This window comes from Aegilops tauschii, chromosome 1, assembly GCF_002575655.3.
Source record: "Aegilops tauschii subsp. strangulata cultivar AL8/78 chromosome 1, Aet v6.0, whole genome shotgun sequence".
NCBI classification, from domain to species: domain Eukaryota; kingdom Viridiplantae; phylum Streptophyta; class Magnoliopsida; order Poales; family Poaceae; genus Aegilops; species Aegilops tauschii.
In genome coordinates, this window is record NC_053035.3 from 311,796,331 (window position 1) to 311,816,366 (window position 20,036).

Consider the following 20,036-nt stretch of genomic DNA (forward strand, 5'->3'; position numbering starts at 1 on the left):
TATAGACTAAACTAGTGATAAAACAAGAAACTAAAAGATTCTATTGCAAGATCTAAAGATATACCTTCAAGCACTCACCTCCCCGGCAACGGCGCTAGAAAAGAGCTTGATGTCTACTACACAACCTTCTTCTTGTAGACGTTGTTGGGCCTCCAAGTGCAGAGGTTTGTAGGACAGTAGCAAATTTCCCTCAAGTGGATGACCTAAGGTTTATCAATCCGTGGGAGGCGTAGGTTGAAGAGGGTCTCTCTCAAACAACCCTGCAACCAAATAACAAAGAGTCTCTTGTGTCCCCAACACACCCAATACAATGGTAAATTGTATAGGTGCACTAGTTTGGTGAAGAGATGGTGATACAAGTGCAATATGGATGGTAGATATAGGTTTTTGTAATCTGAAAATATAAAAACAGCAAGGTAACAAGTAATAAAAGTGAGCGTACACGGTATTGCAATGCTAGGAAACAAGTCCTAAGGTTCATACTTTCACTAGTGCAAGTTCTCTCAACAATAATAACATAATTGGATCATATAACTATCCCTCAACATGCAACAAAGAGTCACTCCAAAGTCACTAATAGCGGAGAACAAACGAATAGATTATGATAGGGTACGAAACCACCTCAAAGTTATTCTTTCTGATCGATCTATTCAAGAGTCCGTAGTAAAATAACACGAAGTTATTCTTTCCGTTCGATCTATCATAGAGTTCGTACTAGAATAATACCTTAAGATACAAATCAACCAAAACCCTAATGTCACCTAGATACTCCAATGTCACCTCAAGTATCCGCGGGTATGATTATACGATATGCATCACACAATCTCAGATTCATCTATTCAACCAACACAAAGAACTTCAAAGAGTGCCCCAAAGTTTCTACCAGAGAGTCAAGACGAAAACGTGTGCCAACCCCTATGCATAAGTTCACAAGGTCACTGAACCCGCAAGTTGATCACCAAAACATACATCAAGTAGATCACGTGAATATCCCATTATCACCACAGATAAGCACATGCAAGACATACATCAAGTGTTCTCAAATCCTTAAAACTCAATCTGATAAGATAACTTCAAAGGGAAAACTCAATCCATTACAAGAGAGTAGAGGGGGGAGAAACATCATAAGATCCATCTATAATAGCAAAGCTCATGATAAGCCACAAGTATAGGGGATCGCAACAGTTTTCGAGGGTAGAGTATTCAACCCAAATTTATTGATTCGACACAAGGGGAGCCAAAGAATATTCTCAAGTATTAGCAGTTGAGTTGTCAATTCAACCACACCTGAATAACTTAGTATCTGCAGCAAAGTATTTAGTAGCAAAGTAATATGGAAGTAACGGTGACGGTAACAAAAGTAATATTTTTGGGTTTTGTAGTGATTGTAACAGTAGCAATGGGAAAGTAAATAAGCGGAGAACAATATGTGAAAAGCTCGTAGGCATTGGTTCGGTGATGGAGAATTATGCCGGATGCGGTTCATCATGTAACAATCATAACATAGGGTGACACAGAACTAGCTCCAATTCATCAATGTAATATAGGCATGTATTCCGAATATAGTCATACGTGCTTATGGAAAAGAACTTGCATGACATCTTTTGTCCTACCCTCCCGCGGCAGCGGGGTCATAGCGGAAACTAAGGGATATTAAGGCCTCCTTTTAATAGAGTACCGGACCAAAGCATTAACACATAGTGAATACATGAACTCCTCAAACTATGGTCATCACCGGGAGTGGTCCCGATTATCGTCACTTCGGGGTTGCCAGATCATAACACATAGTAGGTGACTATAGACTTGCAAGATAGGATCAAGAACTCACAATATTCATGAAAACATAATAGGTTCAGATCTGAAATCATGGCACTCAGGCCCTAGTGACAAGCATTAAGCATAGCAAAGTCATAGCAACATCAATCTCAGAACATAGTGGATACTAGGGATCAAACCCTAACAAAACTAACTCGATTACATGATAAATCTCATCCAACCCATCACCGTCCAGCAAGCCTACGATGGAATTACTCACGCACGGCGCTGAGCATCATGAAATTGGTGATGGAGGATGGTTGATGATGACGACGGCGACGGATTCCCCTCTTCGTAGCCCCGAACGGACTCCAGATCAGCCCTCCCGAGAGAGTTTAGGGCTTGGCGGCGGCTCCGTGTCGTAAAACGCGATGAATCTTTCTCTCTGATTTTTTTCTCCCCGAACACGAATATATGGAGTTGGAGTTGAGGTCGGTGGAGCTCCAGGGGGCCCACGAGGCAGGGGGCGCAACCAGGGGGCAGGCGCGCCCCCCACCCTCGTGGACAGGTGGTGGGCCCCCTGGCCTTGATTCTTTCGCCAATATTTTTAATATTTTCCACAAATAAGTTTCGTGGAGTTTCAGGTCATTCCGAGAAATTTTGTTTCTACACATAAATAACACCATGGCAATTCTGCTGAAAACAGCGTCAGTCCGGGTTAGTTCCATTCAAATCATGTAAGTTAGAGTCCAAAACAAGGGCAAAAGTGTTTGGAAAAGTAGATACGTTGGAGACGTATCAGCTCGCGATACATCAAGATCATGCCAAATCAAGAACACGAGAGAGAGAGAGAGAGATCAAACACATAGCTACTGGTACATACACTCAGCCCCGAGGGTGAACTACTCCCTCCTCGTCATGGAGAGCGTCGGGATGATGAAGATGGCCACCGGTGAGGGATCACCCCCTCCGGCAGGGTGCCGGAACAGGGTCCCGATTGGTTTTTGGTGGCTACAGAGGCTTGCGGCGGCGAAACTCCCGATCTAGGTTTCTTTTCGAGGGTTTCTATATTTATAGGGATTTTTGGCGTCGGGAACAAGTCGGGGGGGTCTCCGAGGCGGCCACGAGGTAGGGTGCGCACCCAGGGGGTAGGGCGCGCCCCCTACCCTCATGGGTGCCTCGGGACTCTTCTGGTCCATCTCCGATACTCCGTGGGCTTCTTCTGGTCCAAAAATAATCTCCATGAAATTTTAGGTCAATTGGACTCCATTTGGTTTTCCTTTTCTGCGATACTCAAAAACAAGGAAAAAAACAGAAACTGGCACTAGGCTCTAGGTTAATAGGTTAGTCCAAAATAGCATATAAATTCATATAAAACATCCTAGATGGATAATATAATAGCATGAATACTTCATAAATTATAGATACGTTGGAGACATATCACCCCCCGGGGAAAGATATGGGCCATAGGAGGGAGGCACACCAGCCCACAAAGGGGTGGCGCGCCCCCACAAGGGAGGAGTCCGAATTGGAGAAGGAGAGGGGGCGGTGCCTCCCTTCCCTTCTCTCTCTCTCTCTCTCCTTCCCCCTTTCCCCCTCCGGTAAAAGGAAAGGGGGGTGAACCCTACTAGGAACCCAAGTAGGACTGCTCCTACTTGGGGCGCGCCTAGGGCCGGCCTCCTCCCCCTCCCTCCTTTATATACGTGGGGAGGGGAGCACCTAGAACACACATCAATTGTTCCAAGCCATGTGTGGCACCCTCCATAGTTTACGCCTCCGATCATATTCACGTAGTGCTTAGGCGAAGCCCTGCGCGGATCACTTCACCATCACCGACACTACGCCGTCGTGCTGACGAAACTCTCCCTCGACACTTTGCTGGATCAAAAGTTCGAGGGACGTCGTCGAGCTGAACGTGTGCAGAACTCGGAGGTGCCGTACGTTTGGTGCTTGATTGGTTGGATCGAGAAGATGTTCGACTACATCAACCACGTTAAGCTAACGCTTCCGCTTTCGGTCTACGAGGGTACGTGGACACAGTCTTCCCCTCTCGTTTCTATGCATCTCCTAGATAAATCTTGCGTGAGCGTAGGAATTTTTTTTGAAATTGCATGCTACGTTCCCCAACAGACCGACTACCCAATAGTGCAGTACGCAGATGATACAATCCTCCTCATGCCTGCATGTCCGACTCAAGCCGCCACTATGAAGGCTATTCTTGTGGACTATGCGGACTCGGTGGGGCTCAAGATCAACTTTGATAAGTCCACTCTCATCCCGATCAACCTGTCACAAGGTAGAACAGATGAGATAGCTCGCATCTTTGGCTGCACGGTGGGCATGATGCCATTCACCTATCTTGGCCTTCCCATGGGGACCACTAGACCATCTGTGCTCGATCTTATGTCGCTGGTACACGGGGTAGAGAGGAAACTATCGATGGCTTTGTCCTTGATGTCCACCGGCGCAAAACTCACATTGGTCAACTCTGTGATCACTTCTATGCTCATATATGCCATGTGTACCATCAAACTGTCCCCTCGGGTGGTCGAACACCTGGACAAGCTTCGTAGATACTGTCTCTGGGCCAAGAACACTGATGAGGGTGTCAAATCAAACTCCTTAGCGGCCTGGGACCTGGTCTATCGACCAAAGAAGAAAGGAGGCTCGGGCGTTATTGACATCAAGACTCAAAATGCGGCCCTCCTTCTTAAGCACCTCTTCAAGTTCTATAATGAGTATGTTCCTTGGGTTTCCCTTGTGTGGAATGCATAGTACTCTGATAAAGTACCACATACATGCAATGCGGTTGGCTCTTTTTGGTGGCGTGATGTTATGCTACATAGTGATATTTTCAGAGGGATCACATCGGTGGTGGTTGGAAATGGATCCTCGTCTCTTTTCTGGAAGGACTTGTGGCTTGGTGATGATGAGGAACACTCTCTGATGCAATCTTATCCCAGAGCTTTTTCCTTCTGTACGGATGAAGATGCGACAATAAGTACTGTTTTGCAGGCCAGCGACCCCAGTGAGCTATTCCAACTCCCACTCTCCATGCATGCTAGGGAGGAGATCAGAGAGGTACAAGGATGGTCTGCTCATGTCCTATTGGACACGGAGGAGAGTGATGTCTGGGTCTGCTCCATTGCTAGTAGATTCTCCTCTAGCAAGTACTATGAGTAATGCTTTAGAGAGGTGGAGGTCGATGAGGCCTTTGTCTGGCTGTGGAAGGCCAAAAGACCCATCAAATACAAAGTATTCTGCTGGCTCTTGATGGTTGATCGCCTAAACACGAGAAATGTGCTCAAGCGCCGTCACTAAACATTGTAGATAATAATTATACATGCTTGTTGTGTGACCAACCCCCGGAGGATATGGTGGAACATCTCTTCTTTCACTACTCGTTCAGTGTGCAATGTTGGGCTAAACTAGGGATCAACTGGCTTAACTCCGACAACTGTGTCAGGATGATTCGTGGTGGTAAACAGCAGTGGAGCCAACCTCTCTTTATGGACATTTTCATGCTGTCCTCTTGGAGTATTTGGAAGGAACGAAATAATGAGCATTTTAGGGGGGTGCCACATTCTTTGAACTCTTGGATGGCGCGCTTCAAGAGTCTGATGGAGTTGCTTGCACATAATTGTAAATAGGAGCTACACCCCTTCATTTCCACGTTCCTCCCGAGCTTGTGATCTGCCTTTGTACTCTCCACAGATTAGTGTGTCTTTTCTTGTTTTCTGTTGGTCTTAGAACTGGCTTGGGGGCCTTAACCCCACCTTGTAAGTATGTAACATTGTGAGCTAAGTTAATAAAAGGTCAGTGGGAGCCTCTCCCACTATCATTTAACCCTAAAAAACGTGCTTCCATGCTTTGTTTTTTTGTTATTCTTTTTTACTGGTTGCCTTTTTTCATTTTCACTTTTTACCAAATTTGTTTTTTGTTTTTGATTTTTTCCCGCTTTTTCGTGATTTTGTCAGAGCCAATTAACATGAAATCTAGTTTCAAAGATCTTAGAGGGACAAATCCAACAGTTTGAATAAAAGAACCTACGAAAAAAATACTTCCAAGTTGCGACAAGACTTGTTTGCGCTTGAGAAGGTGGGGGTGATCTTTGCAAGGGTAACCTTAACTGGTGATTTTAGAACTTGCGCCCTCCTACTCATGCACCATGCTCACTTACCACTTGGGCTGAAGAGGGATTTGTGATCATTTGCACTCAAATCATCTTTTATGTATTTGAGTTACTTTTAAAAAAATCCGTTCTAAAAAATCCAAAAATTCAGATTTTTTTTCCTGTTTTTAAAGGAACACAATTCCTATTTTTAAGTGGCGATTTTTTTTCTAAACTTTCCATGTGCATTTTTGCTATAGGTAGCATTCTTTTTTCTATTAAATAGTGATATTTTTTGTCTTCTAGAACATGGGATTTTCTACTTTTGCACATGCCATTTTTATTACTAAGGGCATTTCATTGTAGTAATTAATAATAGGCCATTTTTTATTAATAAGTGGATGGAACTTTTACTACTAAGAATATGGATTTTTAATAATTAATAACCTAGAATTTTTATTATTAAGAGGATGATAGCTTTATGATTAAGACTTTAAGAGTATGGCATTCTTATTATTAAGAACATGCCACTTTTATTATTAGGATGATGAATATTCTGTTATCAACAGGATGTCAACTTTATTATAAAGAGCCTGCCATTTTTTTATTGTTGGTAAACAGGATGACAGTTCTATTATTAATAGGATGGCATCTTTTTATTTCCATTGCATTTTTACTCCAATATGGCATTTTATGACTTTTTGCACGGTGCACCCAATAAAGCAAACAAAAGTTATAGCATGGCATTTTTATTTTTGGTCCTAGGCAAAACTAAAGATAATATATTCTCCCTAACATGTTTTTTTATAGTGAAACATCCACATGGTGGAATTCATAGCATGTAAATTTATAAATTAGCATGGCAATTTTCTAAAGTAGGATGGCATTTTCCATATTTTCATATCATGTCAATTGTATATTTTATGCGTCCTCTAATTTTTATAAGAAAATATGTATATTTTTTTGTTCATGGCATTTAAAAAAAGAAGTAATCTGGGCCTTTGGGCCAACGAGGGTTCACCATGGTCCTTCCCCTAGTAACGATTAGGAGGGGGCGATACGTTGGGCTGGATTGCGCTCCCTAGTGACCGAATTTGTTCGATCGTCCCTCCTTCCGGGCAATTGAATGTTCGTTATTCGGGTCCTATCAACATTGGGATGCAGGGTTTTCTCTATTTTGTGTGTGCATTTACATTTTCTTGGCGGCAGCATCTCCATGTGGAGGATGGCACGTATAAAAGTCGCATGACTTTGTTTGCAGTCTGGTGTGATTGTCATGGTTGAAGCAGTGGAGACTGAGAAGTTTATTTTATTGTGTCATAGCATCGACTGCAAGCCTAGCGAAATGTCGCTTAGTGCTTCGGCTTATCTTGATGGTGGTGATGAAGATGATGGTGTCGACGACTTCTCATGCTCTGTTCTTTTCTACTCTTTATGTTCTCATTTTACCTATATGTAAGTTGTCTTTTAAAAAAATTGGGTCAGTCGATTTCCAGCCGTTTCTTTTCTCAAGATTCGAGTTGTCCTTTTTCTCCCTTGTGTTGTTTTATGACTACCTGGGCTGAGTTTTTTGATCTGCCCGTGTTTTAAGTCAGTTGATTTTCTTATTGGGCTTGGAGCCCTGACCCGCTGCATGTTCCTTTCAGTTTTTAAGCATTTTTCTTTTACTTTTTTTAGCCGGCTTTTCTTTCTTTCCTTTGTCGCTATTTTTGTGATGTTGGATCAGTGTAAATGTATAAACACAATTCATTATATGTTTATTCTTTGTATAATTACAAAAAACTACAATGTTAGTGCTTAGTTGTGTGCAAATATTTTGAAAAATATATATTTTATTTCTTCTTAAATGGTTATACCAATACGAAACCAAACAAGGGAGCAGGGCGTACATCTGTTACTTCTTACTATGGTGTTATTAATCATTCTTTCGTAGAATAATTCATTTTATTTTAGTTTTAATTTCGTTTTTTTTTCTTTTGGGATAATACGAATGCCCATAATTCATTTCTTCTTATACTTTTTTCACAAAAGGTTGACTATTTTCTTTCTTCTTTAGGGATAATACGAATGCACCTAATTCATTCCTTCGAAGAAAAGTTCCTTTTAGCAAAAAAAAACAATTATTTCATATTTTACTTCTTTAGGGGGGTATATACTAATTCTTGCATGCTACAAAAAAGCGCAATTTATGTGTAAATTATGTGCAAATAAATGGCACTAATTCATTCATTATTAGAAAACTTTATTTTAATTTTAATTTATTCTTCTATTTATTTTTTAGAAAATGTTCATGCATCTCAAATATATATTCAAGTAGTGTTAAGAAAAATGTTTATACAATGTAAAAAATGTCCGCTTAGTTTTAAAATTGTTATGTATTATTAAAGAAATGTTTCATCCTATGTTGAAAAAATGTTCGATGTGTTTGAAAAATCTAAGCATGTATAAAGGTGTATCTACACATGTTTATGAAAAAAGTACACATCAAAATATGCTTGAGAGCATACTAATATTCTTTTTGTGGGCATAGTAGTAATGTATTTGAAAACTTTAACTTGTATAGAAAAATGTTTCATATCTATGCAAAAAATTACAATATTTATGAAAGAAATTAGACATCAAAAACTTATATTTGAAAAGGTTATCATGTATTTGAAAAACGCTAAATTTCTACTTTTTTTTTCCTAACGTATACCAAGAATGCACAATGTGTATAAATAAACCGAATAAAATCAGAGAAGAAACATGGAAAACTAAAACCCTAAAATAAAACTGTTAAAACCAATAAAAGGGAAGAAAATATGTGTATGAAAACACAAAAAAGAAAGAAAATGAAAAACCAATAAAAACATAGGAATAAGAAAGATACTTAATAAATACCAAGAAAAAACGATGAAAATTATAATGGAATGTGAATTCTATATCTCGCTTCTAACTAGTGTAGCATTTCTTTCGCCAAAATCGCCCGCATTTTGTGCCGGTCCATTAATTTAAGGTAGCTCGCTCGCTCGCTCGTTGGACGTGGTGGCTCATCAGTTCTTTTTTTTTCATTTTTTCTTCCCTTTTCATTTGGTTTATGTTTTTCATTTTTATCGTTTTTTTATTTCTTTAATGGGTTCTGCTTTTTTTTCTTTTTTTTTCTCTACACTTGTTTTTTGGGTTTTCTTTTCATTTTTCTTTCTTTTCTTTTCATTTTAATTCGTTTTCCTTTGTTTCTTTTGGTTTTCGTTCTACATATTTTATGTCTGTCAAGTACATTTTTTGTAATGCAAATTTAATACTTTTCGAAATATAGTATTAACATTTTTGGATCCATGGTCAACATTTTTTCTATAAACATTTTAACATTTTGAAATGCTTGATTAACATTTCTGTTATACAAGATTAACATTTTTTAATGCATGGTCAACATTTTCCATCAACTTGTATCATTTTTAAAATGGTTGATTATTATTTTTCAAATATTTGTTTAACATTCTTTAAAATGCTCGATTAGCATTTGCTAAATACATGATCAACTCTTTTTTACACATATTGTATATTCTGCATACATTTTCCGTCTACATGATAAACATTTTCTTTATACACATTTAACATTCTTCAAATGCTTGGGTTACATTTTCTGAATACAATGTCAGCATTTTTTCTACACACATTTTGTAATTCCTTTCAAATACAAGATTAACATGTTCTGAATACATGGTCAACTTTTTTCCTATACACATTTTTAACATTTTCAAATGTTTGACACATATTTTTCAAATACACATTTGATATTTTTTTAATCCACGGTCAACAATTTTTTAACACACGTTTAATAATTTTCAGCTTGATTAACATGTTTAAAATACTTGTTTAACAAAAAAATTTCAAATTCTTGCTTAACACTTTTTAAATACATGATCAACTCTTTCGCACACAATTGTATATATGGAAACATGTTCAACGCACATTAAAAATGATTTGTATTGAAAAATGTTCAATCTATGTACAAAATTATTTAGTATGTGATTAAAAAAGTTCTATGTATATTAAAGAATTATTCATCCCCCCGCAAAAAAAAAGGAATTATTCACCATGTTTTATAAATAAAAAATAATGAAAAATGAAAAGGCAGAAGGAAAAGCTGCGGCAACTCAGCCAACCGGTAAACAGCGAGAAAGCGCAAACTGGGCTTGACCCATCTCGGCTTGTCAGCGTGCATCGCCAATTCGCCATGTGCAATTGCCACCCGCGGCGACTATTTGTCGCATTAAGGGAGTCGCTAGGAAACTCTCGCTGAAGGTCTGAGGTAATTGCTCGGGCCGTTCGCGCGCTCTAAAATAAGAAGAGAGAGGAAAGGGAGAACCAGGGATGGATCCATGGCCACAAAGAATACCAGGTGACGCTGCTAGCCACTACGACCAAATTCCATTCGTGGTTGGAACTAGGGGCACGACCATCTTTATGCCATTTGAGCGAGTGTTTTTTTCGTTTTCTTTCTCAATTTTCACAGAGTTTTTTCTTTTCTATTTCCTTTGGTTTTCTTTATTCTCTTTTTTCTTTTATTTTGTTTTGATTATTTTTATTATTTTTATGATTTTCATTCTTTTTTGCATTTTGTTTCTTTATTCTTTGTTCTTTTTATTTCCTTTTTGTTTTTGTTTGTTCTTTTTGTTATAATTCTATGTTTTTCCTATAAGTATACAATATTTTTCAAATACAAGTCTAACATTTCTTCTCCATTTTTTTTTCTTATGTTTGTTTTCATTTTCACTCCACATTTTCGTATACATCAAAAGCATTTTTTTAATAAGTGATCAACATGTTTTGTATACGCGTTCAACATTGTTCGAAGCATATTCATCATTTTTTAAATACTTGTTCAACATTTTAATACTTATTCAATAGTTTTTCAAATACATGTTCAACATTCCTCAAGTACTCATTCAACATTTTCAAATACTTTCTTAACACTTTTAGTACTTATTCAAAAGTTTTTAAAATAAATGTTCAACATTTATTAATACTTATTCAACACTTTGAAATACTTGCTCAACAGTTTTAATACTTATTGAACATTTTCAAATACTTGTTAAATATTTTTCAAATACTTGTTCAACAATTTTTAATACTTATTCAACATTTGTTCAACATTTGGAATACTTATTCAACATTTTCAAATACTTCTTCAACATTTTTTAAATAATTGTCCAACATTTTGTAATACTTATTCAATATTTTAAATATACCTGTTCAAAAAAATTCAAATGTGTCTTTGAAGAGTGTTTTCTGTATATATATGTAGAATATTTTAAAGTATAAAGAAAAATACAAAAATAACGCAAAAAAAGAGAGAACAAAAAACAGAAAACAAGAAAAAAAAACAGGCTGTAACCTCCCGCGCTGCTGGGCCGGCCCTTCTGGGGGTGCCCCGACGCAAGGCTGCCGCTGTGCTGGCTTTAAAGCGGGAAATAGGGGTGCCCATTGCTGCCTGCGGGCGGCGTATATCTGGAGCTTCAGATGAGGAACGCAACCGGCTGGAGTTCAAGAGTAGGACGAACGACGGAGCGTTCACCAATGGTCGATGAGGAACGCGGCCGGCTAGAGAGCTCAAGAGTAGCGGAGTAGGACGGACGACAGAGCGCACTTTTGATGTGGACTTGGGAGAAATGTAGTGGCAGCCGGTCGGTCAAAGATAGGTCGTGGTCACCTCTCCCGGACGTCCAGATCTGTCTCTTCTCTGCATGCGGTTCCGGTCAGCTTTCATGCGACTCGTCAGAGTGAGAGAAAAGTATACAGGTTCGGGTCGGTGGCAAAATTTCGTGTTTTGAGCCTTTTGACAAAGAATTTCAGGATCTGACCCCGGTTCGATTTTTTCGGAATTTGACCCTTTTTCCTACCACCAGGGGCTCTGGCGGTAGGGTTAGACAGCCTACCGCTAGGCCCCCTGGCGGTAGGGTACATATCCACGTCAGCACGCGGAAACGGCCGTCGTCCCCCTCCATCGCACCCTACCGTCAGGGGACCTGGCGGTAGGCTGTCTAACCCTACCGCCGGGGCCCCTGGCGGTAGGGTCCGGGCAGTTATTTGCCCCGAAACCCCACGCCCTTGCCCATCTCCCCAATCCTCCCCCCCCCCCCCCCCCCCCCCGTCGGCAGTTCCTCATTTTCTCCCCCAAGTCGCCCCTCTCTCCCTCTCTCATCTCCTCCACTCCCCCCTTGGATCTTCACCGTTTTTGCGGATCGAGATGGCCCCGAAGAGAGAAACATAAGCTCCTCCAATCCCTCCAATTAGTTTTTGCAAACTTGCTTCCGATTCGACGCATTATTTGCTTGAAATCCCTCATAGTTTTGAACTTAGATTGGATTTTTTTTCACCTAAGATTGATTGTAGTTGTAGTTCTAAGTTCTTTAGTAACTAGTGGTATTGGATATGAACTCTAATCAATAGTTCATATGTTAGTGTGAAGATGAACCCTAGTTCATAAAAAAAAATTAAAAATTATGATGTAATGTTGATATGAGGATGAACCCTAGTTTGATGATGCATGTTGATATGATGATATGATCTAGTGTGAAGATGAACCCTAGTTTGATGATGCATGTTGATATGATGATATGAAGATGTTGTTTGGAAAAAATTATTTACAAATATGATGATATGATGTATGTTGGAGGATTTTTTTATATGATGCATGTTGATATGATTTGATCCATCATGTGTAGTAGATGTTGTTGGATGAATATGCTTAAGATTTTATTTTGATGTGATGCATGTTGATATGATTTGAGTTCATTTTTTGTTTATGTATGCTTTATGCTTATGATGCTTTTGTTTATGAAATCTTATTAAGGCGGCCACCTCTTGCGGACAACATCGGCCCACGGTACTCCATGCTGGACTGGGCATTCGACAAGGGTCATCGTGCCCGTTTCATAAAGAACGGAGAGGTAAGTTATATGAGTGAAATTTTGATCAAAGTTTTTGGATTGATGAAAATGATTGCCTAACTTTTGGCGTTCACTTTTTGACAGATGCTCCAGCCACTGCGCATGAGGGGTCATGGGGTTCATGGGCATATGGACTACGACGAGCGCTACGCGCCGTTCTTCAAGAAAGCCCGGCTGTTGGGTTTCGTGTTGTAGTTCAAGCGTCAGCCGCCGACGCTTGTCCACGCAGCTCTCACAGCTCTGATTGACCGGTGGCAACCGGAGACCCATTCTTTCCATCTTCCATGCGGGGAGATGACGGTGACCCTAGAGGACTGGGGGATGATTACTGCCATGCCGATCGAGGGTCATGCACTCACCGGTCGAGTGGAGAGGACCAACTGGTAGGAGAGGGTCACCACCCTCATCGGCGACTGCCCCGGCGCCAAGAGTAACCGTACATCCGGTGTGCCATTGACCTGGCTCTCGGAGCACCGGAAGACATGCTCCCAAGGCGCAGATGAGGCGACTGTGGAGTTGTACGCGAGGGCCTATCTGTGGTATATTCTCTCGGAGGTCGTGTTTCCAGACAGCTCCAGGAACTCTGACAACTGGGCGTATCTGTTCTTCCTAGCGGACTGGGATGCAGGGTACAGTTGGGGGACCGTATCTCTCGCCTACCTATACCGTTCGGTAAGAGAGTGTCTAATTGCCTACCTGCCTACGAAAGTGTGTCCATGACATTTTCTTATATCTGATACTCATTTGATGTTTTGCAGCTTGACGATGCAACAGAGAGGACGGGAGACAAGTCCAATATGGGTGGCTTTGTCTGGGCCTTCTCCATTTGGATGTGGGAGCGGCTGCCGGTGGGGCGTCCGGAGAAGATGCCAAGACGCCCATGGGAAGACTATAGCGAAGACGGCGACGAGACTCGAAACCCCACCGTAGCTTACGAGTGGGACGTTGTCAAACTCTACACTGGCCTAAACAAGACTTCGTATAAGACCTACACCAACGAGTTGGACGCTTTGACGCATACGTAGGTATATGAACTCGCTCAACACCTTTCTCTTTGATTCCACTTTTGACCGAGAGTGGGAACTTACCAATGTATATGTAATAGGTAAAGTGGTGGCCGTATCGACAAGACCGAGAGTGGGACTTTGATCTGAACGTGATGTGCGATGTGGACCGTGGTCTCTGGCGCTGCATCATGCCCATGATTTGTATGTACGTCGTCGAGTGGCACTTGCCACACCGCGTGGCCACGCAGTTTGGAATTTATCAGCATACCCCACCGCCGTCCCCCTCCGTCGCACCCTACCGCCATGGGCCGTGGCGGTAGGCTGTATAACCCTACCGCCAGAGCCCCTGGCGGTAGCAAAAGGGTCAAATCCCGAATTTTTTTGCAACCGGGGTCAGATCCTGAAATTCTTTGTTAAAAGGGTCAAAACACGAAATTTAGCCCGGGTCGGGTGGGCAGGCACTCGGCGGCAACGTGCGGCCTTCCTCGCTGTGAGCGTTGGTCAAAAACCGTTCTCCGCGTTGGTCGTATCGTCTGTGAGCAGAGTTTCCTAAACTCTAGAAGATGTGAAGTATGGAATTTGTTCTCCTTTTTTTTGAGCTTCAAAGATTATTTATTAAATCAACCTTCCCCAGAGGGGATTTCGTCCGAAACTACAGGTAAAATAAAATCTGGGGGCATAAGCTGCCACACCTGACATAAATTATTTGCGACCGCATGCCTAGCTAGGAAATGAGCCGCACGATTTGCATCACGTCGGACCCAGGCGATCTTCCATTCCTCCCTCGACGCTAGCTTGGCCTTTACCTCCTCAACGATTGGTCCCAGAGTAGAGAGGTCCTTCTCCTTGCTCCTGAGCTTGCCAACAATGTCTTGGCAGTCCATTTCGATATGTAATCTGGATATATTGAACTCTTCGGCCAGCTGAACTGCTCTCCGACACGCCTGCAGCTCCACTCTAGCCGGGTCGTTGCATCGTGGGAGGAAATGACAAGCGCCAACCAGGTATGCACCATCTTGGTTCCTGAGAATCATACCTGCACCTCCATGCTCACCGGTTTTCGCCGTTGCACCATCAACATTAGCCTTTACCCAGCCCTCCTTTTCTGAAGAGTAAAATTTACCACCCCGTTTTGCCCCTTGCCATACGTCCAAAGGTTTTACCGCTACCGTGGAAGACAGGCCGGTGAGGTGGGCTACATGGCACACAGGCGTTGCCAAAAACGGGACACCTTGAATCCGTGATCAGGGAAATTTCCATGCCCGTACCCGTATGTACGCGCGGGGTCGCGACGCAGATGGCCACGGCCACGACCAGGAGGCGTGAGGCGGACGGCCCAGCGGGTGCGACAGAGTCAGCAGCGGCATGCCGGTGCTGGCTCGAAGAAGGTCAGCGGATGCGCGCGCGTGTGCCCACCCAGTAGCTTGGACAAGTGGACAAACGGGTGCTGCATACCGCAGGGCCCCTGGATCACGACCAGATTCGTACTCATCTTGGTCGCGCAGATAGCCAGAATAGTCTTGCTAGTTTCTTCCCTTGTACGACGAAGCTGCCCAGTGCCCAACGTAGCGACACACAGGGGACTTTCGACCCCTACCTCCTACTAGTATAGACTCGAACATGTGCAGACGGGACACAGATTGCGTGGTTACCACATCATTTCTGCTGACGGGACACAGATCGTCTATCAAAATGATGCCAAAACGACAGCATGTTGATCACTCTACACCAGGTGACAGGATATATGATGCCAAAATGTGTGTAGGTGTAGCGATGGCGTCTCGCTCAAAAACAGTGACATGACGTTAACCATAAGAAGATGGTTCAGACGTTAACCATAAGAAGTGGCCCGGTCAATCATGGAGCAAGCTTATAGTGAATCAGAAGCGTAGGCTAACGGAAGAGCATATACTCTTCTTTGATTAGACACTATAGATAACACCTCGCCACCCTTATCCAGATAACTTTTTTTTTCTTCTTCTATAAACCATCTTATATCCATGTATTGTGATCGATTCTTCGAAAGTGCTATTCTGAGCTTGAGCTCAGATGCACTCTATATCTGCCTCGTCTATTCTCATCGAGATTCACACCCTGACAAGTACAGGCTCAGGTATTACCATGGTATATCACTTTTTCAACAGTCCCACTGGCCCACTTCTGAACAACGGATAACATTACGTCGTTAGCCACATGTTCTCCGGCTCAGACGTGTACCGACGTAGCGCGCCGTGAAATTATAGATTCTGGACTCACGGCGGCAGATAACCCATTTATTGCGCCTCGCGACTAACCGCACGACCTGGTTAACCGTGCTTTCAGATCCATAAGAACCCTGCACGCCAGCTACCCCGTTAATTGAATGTTGCTACAAATCCAACTTAGATCAACATTTCTACATGAACAGATTTACCTCTTCAGATACTATTTGCAGCTTGGAAGCTGCATCCGAGTTATTGCCTGTTTAGTAATGGCAGACTCAGAGACGAATAGCACGGAAGGAGCCATTGCCAGTTGCTGCGCTCCAGTCTTCAGCCTTCTTCTATCTTCAGGAAGCAGTGTATCAAAGGGGGGACACACAGTTCAGAAGTGGCTCTGCTGCTGCTGGTTCTGTTAAACAGCCTCACTTTCTCCCGCTCTTGCCATTCGAAATTCGTACTGGTTCGTCACAGTTCTTGGCGCGCAGCAAGGCACACACTTGTCACACACCCACCCTGCTATCTGTTCAACATTCAATTCCATGGCCCAATCAACAAGCAAAGTTAACCACCTTATATCAATTTCAAAATTCAGCATGCAACCATCATGATGGCAATACAGTCTTCAGAATGCAAGCACACTTCCTAAACTGTTTTATATCCCATCGCCTGTAATAACAAACTATAAATTCAGGTAGCTCTACATATCCCACGCAAACTTCATGTAAATTCATAGTCATGAAATGGATCATTTTTTTTCTTTTATTTCTAGGAAATACTCATCAGAGTGCACACATAAACATGTGCCTGAAAACACGACATCATCGTCTGCAAAATCAACGGTCCACAAGAACATATGAGCCTCAATTGTTTGTCCATGCTTCAATTACAGAGATATGTGGTTCAGGAAATACAAGAATACATACCGCACCGCCACAAAAGATTTCTTGCATGCACTTTGTCCTCTCCACATTTGCTCATCCCGTATCTGATACCGGATCCCTTCTCCCACGAGTACAACTTGTACAAGTCGTAAGCCTCGCCCAACGTATCAAAGCTTGTACCCAACGCATGCACAATCACAATGTCTCCTGGGTTCTCTGTGAAGCTGCGGATTCCTTCTCGAGAGCGCTCGTGCAATCTGTACATGGCGTCCTGCCAGGAGCGGCAGCACCAATCCTCGCCCTGCAGAGAAGAGTTAATGTTTAAGCACTGGTCATCAATCCATATATACTCACCCAAAGGCACCATTGCGTTTTTTCTATTGATTCAGTTCTTCCCAATGATTCCATCTGATGCAAGCATTTGTTCGTGAATCCATAAAAGGTACAAGCTTTATACACACTCATTCCTGAAATCACAAAGCTTATCTTGTATCTTATCTTATACCGTAAGTTCCAATTTAAATGAAAAAAATCGTACTCTAGCCAATGTAATACATTCCACCATCACAGACCCAAGCTAAAATCCGTGTTGCTCTTACGAGCTGACTCATTCAAAACACATTTCCCAATTCATGCAACCTGATTTGACATATATCTACAAATTTTTATACGGCCACATCCTACTTAACATTCAATCAGGATCCAAACCCTGGTGCACACAGATTTTCCTTTTTCAGAGGTTCGTTAACTAAATTATCATCCAGTAAGCTGTAAGCCAATTATGAAAATGCAATTCGAGCACTTCCACGTACGGCTTGACATCGGGTATCCAATCACGCATGACCAAGAGATTACCTTCTTGTCCATCCTAGAGTTTTTGGGTCAGTTTGACCAACAGACTGCTCGGATGCTTGCGCTTCACCCTCTGCTTCAATGACAGGCACCCCCTCCCCTGCACAGATCTGCCTGTCAGCTCAATCTCGAATCATGACACAAATTTCCAACAAAACTCCATAAAAGAACCGAGCGTGTAAGGCGCAAAGGGAAGCCTACAAATTGGTTGCATCGGGAACTCCATTTCTTCGCCCCCGGCTATGTCATCGCCCAGATCAATCTCCGGCGCTGAACAAGCCACAGACTAAAACTAAAATCAGCATATCCTGAGATCTCCGGCGCTGAACACGCCCTTAAAGTAAGGCTTATACCATTTCTTCCTAATCTCGAACAACTGCATCATGTAAGGGTGTGACCTGAGCTTTGTATTTATCCAGCAACATCTCCCACCCTCTCTCAAATTCATCTACTATCAGCATGTGGTTTACCACTTTATGAAATTCTGCTCTGTACTCACGCTTTTTAGTGTACGGAGCTCCCAATGAGTCCTTTGCTTTCTTCAGCACTTGCCACTTTGCACCACCGGCACAGCTAGCAAACACAGGCACATTTAGCATGAATTTTATGAATGCAGAGAGCAATCAGCACTTGTCTAATTGTAGGATTTCGTAAGTCATGACTAGTTCTATTTCCCTAAATCCCTGATTCTCTGATGGGATGCAAGTTTCTCTTCACTAACCACTCGTTCCACCCCGACGCTTGGGGATTCATCTTCCCCATTGACAGCTCCGAAGTCGGACGTGAGCTCTCCCTTGTGTCGGCCACCGCCTCCTTCGTCGAGAAGATTTGTCCTTGGCTACTGTCCACTGCCCAATGTTGTGCCGCCTTGTGCTCCGCCTGCTGTGGCACCTCCAAATCCACCACCGCAAGGCCATTCACAGCCACAAGGGCCGGCACCAAACTCTCCCCTACCTCCTCAAGCAGAGTGGATCCCCAAAACTTGAAAAAAAAATCCCTCCTCTGCATCAGCCTGCAAGCGCAGCCAACTCACATATTAATTGCCCGACCCAGGGTTCAGCAAGCATGACTATGGGGTAAAAATGATTACGGGCTACTGACTGCATGTAAATCCTAGTTGTTCTACTCCACTCATTAGAACTTTCATGTACATCCCTAGTTTTACTGACTGCAAGAATAAATCCAACATTAACTAAGTTACTGCAAACAGCTATTTGTTCTAATGGCAGGAATTATCCACTTCTTAGACGTTCTTTTTTTGCAGCCCTAGATTAATGACTGTAAGAACAAATTCAGCACTAACCTCTTATTCCATCCAGGCGCCCGGGGATTCATCTTCCCAGTTGACGACTCCGACGTCGGGGGCGAGCTCCCTCTCCTGTTCGCCGCTGCCGCTACCTTGGCCGCCAAGATCAGAGCTTCGGTGCTGTCCACCGCCCGTTCCTGCTCCACCACCTCCTGCTCCGCCACCATATCGCCTCTCGTCACCGCTGCCGGCACAGGGGGCGGCACCAAGCTCTATCCTACCTCCTCCAGGAAAGTGGATCTGATTCAGGCCGAAACCAAATCCTGTCAATCACTAAATCACTAAATCGAGGGGACTAAGAATAGCGACAAGACCGATAGAACAAGCAAGGATTACGTACTCGCTTATCGACTGCATCACGAACTCTATGGGGCCTCGCCGCCGGTGCTCCTTCTCTCTACGACCCAGTCCCCAGCTCCAAATGAGCTCCGCCCTTTGCAGAGAAGACACTAGACGATGCGTTTAATTTTTTTGCTTTTTTTAGGGGTGTCAATTTCTGCGTGAAACCACCGAACGGAAAGTGAACTTCCTGTCCACGGTTCAGACGGGTACGCTGATTCCGATCCACGGCCCACCTCGTCAACGGCGAACGGACGCCACTCTGCCTGTTAAAATAAGGCCCACCACCCCACGGTCGCGTACGTATTTCTAAACAGTGCCCATTTTATAGCAGCCGACCAGCGCCTGTAAAAAGAACTGAAACAGATCCACATGGGCTACTCAACGTCCAGGATTCCGAGCTCATTTGAGCTCGTGTCCAGTAACTCCACGTCCTCGATTCTTGCACAATCGAAGCGTGCAAGTTGGATCGTGACGCACTGGCGCACGGAACGATTACAGTAAGTATTATTTTCTCTATTGGACGGATAGAAAATAAAATGGTCTGGTAAGAAGCTTGCGTGGGCGATCGAAACAGCTACGCGGAAGAGCACCAGGTCTGACGAGGATCACACCACTTCTGCAGTCGATTGGTGGGAATCATTCGACAGGT

At 42.9% G+C, this 20,036-nt stretch overlaps 1 protein-coding gene across 6 annotated transcripts; it reads right to left on the reverse strand.

Moving 5' to 3' along the window:
• Nucleotides 1-15,665: 15,665 nt before the first annotated feature.
• On the reverse strand, nt 15,666-19,626 carry LOC109759540 (uncharacterized). 6 transcript variants are annotated; one of them, XR_005773326.3, is made up of 9 exons: nt 19,386-19,626; nt 19,043-19,285; nt 18,461-18,751; nt 18,239-18,312; nt 17,941-18,009; nt 17,743-17,839; nt 16,930-17,188; nt 16,219-16,526; nt 15,666-16,140 (listed from the first exon to the last, which is right to left on the reverse strand). XR_005773326.3 is itself a non-coding variant. In XM_040404360.3 (7 exons), the coding sequence occupies exons 2-7, from the start codon at nt 19,210-19,212 to the stop codon at nt 17,083-17,085; spliced, it is 807 nt and encodes a 268-aa protein (XP_040260294.1). In that variant the 5' UTR covers nt 19,213-19,285; nt 19,386-19,626; the 3' UTR covers nt 16,833-17,082. The 6 variants fall into 6 exon arrangements, 1 of the variants encoding a protein (XP_040260294.1); XR_012182306.1 differs by having other exon boundaries at nt 19,043-19,308; nt 19,386-19,553; XR_012182308.1 differs by lacking the exon at nt 17,941-18,009.
• Nucleotides 19,627-20,036: the final 410 nt, after the last annotated feature.

Excerpts from the sequence above, each read along its gene's own strand:
- LOC109759540 (XM_040404360.3), bottom strand. The coding sequence starts at position 19,212 with ATGGTGGCGGAGCAGGAGGTGGTGGAGCAGGAACGGGCGGTGGACAGC. Across the intron at positions 18,010-18,238 it reads AGCTCCGTACACTAAAAAGC|CGCCGGAGATTGATCTGGGC; the intron begins GTGAGTACAGAG and ends TGGCTTGTTCAG. Across the intron at positions 17,840-17,940 it reads GTTCCCGATGCAACCAATTT|GGGAGGGGGTGCCTGTCATT; the intron begins GTAGGCTTCCCT and ends AGATCTGTGCAG.